This window comes from Oncorhynchus mykiss, chromosome 16 (assembly GCF_057628025.1).
Source record: "Oncorhynchus mykiss isolate SJ-2025 chromosome 16, ASM5762802v1, whole genome shotgun sequence".
NCBI lineage: Eukaryota > Metazoa > Chordata > Actinopteri > Salmoniformes > Salmonidae > Oncorhynchus > Oncorhynchus mykiss.
The window spans coordinates 56,152,101-56,157,500 of NC_143037.1; the positions used below are offsets into that span (position 1 = coordinate 56,152,101).

Consider the following 5,400-nt stretch of genomic DNA (forward strand, 5'->3'; position numbering starts at 1 on the left):
GATATGTGCTTAGATATGTACCAAAATGCAAAAGAGAGAGAGAATGCAAATTAGAGATTTTCTAGACACCTCTCCACCCTCGCTCCACAAGCCAAGCCACTTCCGGATGAGGTGAAAAGAGGAAGATGCTATTTGCTGCTGTCCATTTCTGACCCCTCCTATCTCTGCTGTGACCTCATCACTGCAGCCAAGCAGGAGAAAGTGGAAGGTCACTGACAGACAGATAGACATTAACCCCATGCAGCGTGAATAGTTTTTCTTCACATTGCCATCATACAGGTGTCAAAGTGAGATGTCAATTACAGTCATCTTGACATTTGTCTGTTCTACATCATTCCTTAATTAATATTGACTTTTTAAATTAAGATTTTTGATTATGCAAAATTTACAGAATGTAGGTTTTGGGCACAAGTCATGCATGACTGACTGCCTATTTCTGCAAGTTTCTTCTAAACAGCATTTATGAAAAATTTAAAATAAAAATATGGTGAATTCTCAGGAGAACAATGTCTGGCACAAGATATTAAAGTACTTTTTAACTACTGTATTTGCTTCTTCCTGCAGCTGCGTGGCAGTCTTTGTAGAGACCATTTAGCTCCGGAAATGTCTTCCAGAGCAGGCTCGTGTCACCTCCATCAGCAAGGTCAATTTTTTCAATTTAGTGCAGAGGCCTGAAAGGCCAGACGCACTTCAGTACACATCATAATCAAGGACAAGTTCACTGGGTGCGTGGGACTGGAAATAGTCAGTGTAGTGTTTACTTACTGTACTTCTCATTTCAGGAAACAGTTAGGATTTGTGGTGGTGAAATACTGAGAAAAAAAATTATTAAGTATGGCATTAAGTACGGCATCCATATTAGGACATCTTCGGACATCTTCAGACATCCACCATGTACCTTGTCACCTCTTCACCTCACGCCTCACTCTGACTTATCTCACTCTGCACTGCACTAGTCAGAGGTCACCGAAAAGTTACCTTGACCATTTCAACCTTATTCTTTGCAATTAATTAATTATAATAATTTTTTGTCTAGTAAATACTTATTTCCCAAGCATTCCCAAGGTTTTTGCCTGGAGGCCCAATTTGTCCACATAATGATCCAATCCCTGATGGTTTTGTTTTGTCATTACAGGCAGGAAACGGTCAGGGGAGTTGTTTGATCATAGTGTGAGTCTTCAGCATTTGCCTCAGGGAAAATCAGGGAAGTGAGTGGGTGTGTGTCTTTTCGTAATGCATGATGTAAGTCCATAGACTATTGAATTCTATAAAAAGACCTTTATCCAAGACCACACTAGTTATGTAGCTCTTTTGTACGCCATGTTACCATGTGTGTGTACGTATCTGTGTGTGTGTGTTTGTGTGTTTGTGTGTGTGTTTTATCCCTTTGTATTTGAGGGTATGAGCTGACCATGGATCAGTTTTATAACATTCATTAAAAAATCTGTGGCCGACTTTACTTCCCTATCTAGTCAGGTTGTGTTGCTAAATTTGGCTGTGTGGCAGGATCGACATGAAATAATAAAGAAATGAGCGTCATCAGTGAAGGAAGCCAGAGAGGGAACCAGCTTCCAAGTTCAATTTATGACCCATAAATCAAGACAGATTAGACCTGACTGGATTGTTGGTGCCATGTGTGACCTACAATCTGTGCTCAGCTCGCATTGTCAGACTAGAGGGTGGCCATCTCCCTGTGCAAAGGTTTCCATGGGAACGACCTCTGGCTCCTCTAATCTGCTGTTTTCCAGCCCTCACTCATCTTGAGACTGAGTTATGCTGGATTCCTTTATGTCAGTCCCATAATCTTCTGCTCTATTTCCTCACCCTAGACCCACTCACTCCCTCTTTGCCTCCCCCTGCCCCCCTCCTCACTTCCCCCTGCCCTCTCTGGTCGGCAGGCACTGCTCTGTTTTATCTTCCTTACATCTTTATCTACCGAAACTCTACTGTGTTTTGCTGTGAATCAGCCTGGTTTTCCAACTGAAATCCCAGCAGCATGTTTCACATTCATCTGCTATATAATTGAACTGAAATACTCGAAAAATATGCCAGATATCAATTTTTCCACAAAATGCATTGTATGATTAATGTTGGCAAATATTTTAGATGTAAATATGAAATACACAGAAGCGCGACTGGGATGCTTTGTCATTATTTTGTTATTTCTCATTGAGCGGATCTCAGCTGTCCACAGGCAGCACAGGAACACAGATCCAGCGCCAGCCTGCTGCTCACTCTCTGAGAGTGTACAGTGACAATAGACATGCCTATGGTTTTGATCAGCACATCAATGTGTTTGATGTGTCCCTGTGCATCAAACATGTATAATTCAGAATCCAAACAGATGTGATGTGCTAGATCCACCTAGCCGCTAAATTATGCTAGTACATCAAGACCCATAGTATACAGTATTCAGGTAGGATCAACATTCAAATTATTAATGCAGTGGCCAGTGGGTGGTTTAATTGTTTTCATTCTAAATAGTTGTTTCTTTGGTTGTGTTATTCTGTCTTTATGCAATATGGAAACAGAAATAGCAGGTGTTTTTTTTTTTTTTACTTCAAAATATAATCTTAAATACACATTTATTCAAACTATTAAATTAGGACTGTATCCAACAATCTTATCATAATAATTAATTTTATAATAAATGTAATTACTATAATAAATAATTATCTCATCATAATACATTTATTGATGGGCAGATCTTAATTAAGGTGTTGTTGGGAAATGAACGTACTGTTCTTACAGTAGGGGGTTTTAAGGCTTGATATCAGGTGCCCTGCGCTCCATGTCTGTCACATTACTTGAAGTGCTGTTGATTAGAGAAATGGGAAGTGTTAATCCATGACTAAATAGGGGTTAATTCCAGGATGCATTGCTTTGTTGATGTTCTCAGGTTAGGGTCAAAGACCAAGTGTGCACTTGACACACTTGTGTGATTTTTACACGCTGCGTGCCACTTGTTTCTTACTGACCATACCAAATCCTAGCATTCCAATTGGATGATCCATCACACTAAGCAGACTCAGACAATAGTCTACCCTCTCTATGATTATAAAGCCCCAATCTGTCATTTCTGTTTCCAGGCGTCAACCTGACTCCCAACCTCTCCAGAAACCATTATTTCTAAAAAAAACACAACTCATATCATGTTGTTTCTATTTCCTACTCACGGTGGCACCCTTGTTCTTGAAGGATACTGTACATTCAGGAGAAGCGCCAAAGATGTCTGACCTTTTCATTTGAAAATAGTTTACATGCTTTTCTTTGTTTATTATTCACCTACAGATTATCATAATAAATATAAATATATACATTTATAAAAATGATACTTACTGCTGAGGCATTTGAAAAGTCTTAATATTTGAGCAGAGAGGTGTAATAATGTTCATGCAGCTGCTTCAAAGAGCCAGTGGCTTTAATGACCATTAGTTAAGAAACACTATGCACTACTCTTATCTCCACTCAACAGTGTGATCCTAACGTGTGTGTGTGTGTGTGTGTGTGTGTGTTCCAAAACATGTCCTATAAAGACAGGCTCAGTCAATCAACAAAACAAACAATTTAACCACTTTATTCAAATATTTTATGAATGTATGCTCTATGTAATTGTAGCTACAACTGGTGGCAGGCTATTTATAGTGGTGGTGGTAGTATTGTTGCTAGTATGTACACAAAAAAAGATGAAATCCACCATATAATAGTTCACATTGAGTTGATTTACAGTAATTACAACAATTATTAAAATCTCATATCAGAGGGATCTTGCAAAGGAAGATTGCAGCCATCTCCAAATTACAGATACACTACAAAAGTATGTGGACCCCTGCTCGTCGAACATCTCATTCCAAAATCATGGGCATTAAAATTAAGTTAGTCCCCCCTTTGCTGCTTTAACAGCCTCCACTCTTCTGGGAAGGCTTTCCTCTACATGTTGGAACGTGGCTGCGGGGACTTGCTTCCATTCAGCCGCAAGAGCATAGGTGAGGTTGGGCACTGATGTTTGGTGTTTAAGTCTAGCACGCAGTCAACGTTTCAATTCATCCCAAAGGTGTTGGATAGCGTTGAGGTCAGGGCTCTATGCAGGCCAGTCAAGTTCTTCCACATAGATCTTGACAAACCCTTCCTGTATAGACCTCGCTTTGTGCATGGGGGCATTGCCATGCTGAAACAGGAAAGGGCCTTCCCCAAACTGTGCGTCTAGAATGTCATTGTATGCTGAAGCATTAAGATTAGCCTTCACTGGAGCAAAGGGCACAATCCCAAACAATGAAAAACAGCCCAAGACCATTGTTCCTCCTCCACCAAACATTACAGTTGACACTATGCATTTGGGCAGGTAGCATTCTCCTGGCATCCACCAAACAAAGATTTGTCCGTCGGACTGCCAGATGGTGAAGTGTGAAGAGCTATACACCACTCCAGACGACGCTTGGCATTGGGCAGGATGATCTTGCTTGGCCATGGAAACCCATTTCATGAAGCTCCCAACGAACAGTCATTGTGCTGACCTTGCTTCCAGGGGCAGTTTGGAAATTGGTTGTGAGTGTTGCAACCGAGGACAGACGATTTTTACACGCTGCGTGCTTCAGAACTTGGCGGTCCCGTTCTGTGAGCTTGTCTGGCTTACCACTACGTGGCTGAGCCGTTGTTGCTCCTAGACGTTTCCACTTCACAATAACAGCACTTACAGTTGACTGGGCAGCCCTGAAATTTGACAAACTGACTTGTTGGAAAGGTGGCATCCTATGATGGTGCCACGTTGAAAGTCATTGATCTCTTCAGTACGGGCCATTCTACTGCTAATGTTTGTCTATGGAGATTGCATGGCTGTGTGCTCAATATTAAACACCTTTCAGCAACGTGTGTGGCTGAAATTGCCGAATCCACTAATTCGAAGGGGTGTCCACACACCATTGGCCATGTCGTGTACATTGCCCCCTGTATGATTCACGTTGGTTTCGCCCAAACGTTTAGATTATGCGTGTTCTCCCTGCAAAAGCGGTCCGTTCTAACCATTGGCTGTGTGTGGTTTTGCGCTTCTGTAGATGAATTCGCTGTCAATGGCCCGCTGGTGGACCTGTTTTCTATGAATGCCTTGGCTTCTTACAGCCAAAATGCCAAGTATTTCAGTTGTTATGGATATGTTATATTTTGTATGGATATTTCCAATGGTAGGGGCTGTCGAAGGTAAGAACGCTGCTTTTTCTTTATCTCGTCAGAATGCATAATTAAAACGTGCATGAACGACTGTCATAAGCTCTCAGCAAAAATATATTAATTATACAGTGTCAATTATTCATTCCGTAGGCGTAAGGTATACCGCAAATACCATGTAGCCTACATACAGGAATGATGTGGTATTCTGACAGTGTTTTTGATTGTTTAAAAAACAAT

The 5,400-nt window shown here is 41.0% G+C and overlaps 1 protein-coding gene across 2 annotated transcripts in view; it reads left to right on the top strand.

The window, feature by feature from the left end:
• The first annotated feature begins 4,978 nt into the window (after nucleotides 1-4,978).
• LOC110492289 (ephrin type-B receptor 2) overlaps nucleotides 4,979-5,400 on the top strand; it is a 50,568-nt gene continuing 50,146 nt past the window's right edge. For both annotated transcript variants that reach the window (XM_021566488.3, XM_021566489.3), the window contains exon 1: nucleotides 4,979-5,193. In XM_021566488.3, the coding sequence (XP_021422163.1) occupies nucleotides 5,097-5,193 (97 nt within the window). In that variant the 5' untranslated portion in view covers nucleotides 4,979-5,096. The remainder of the gene's footprint in view (nucleotides 5,194-5,400) is intronic.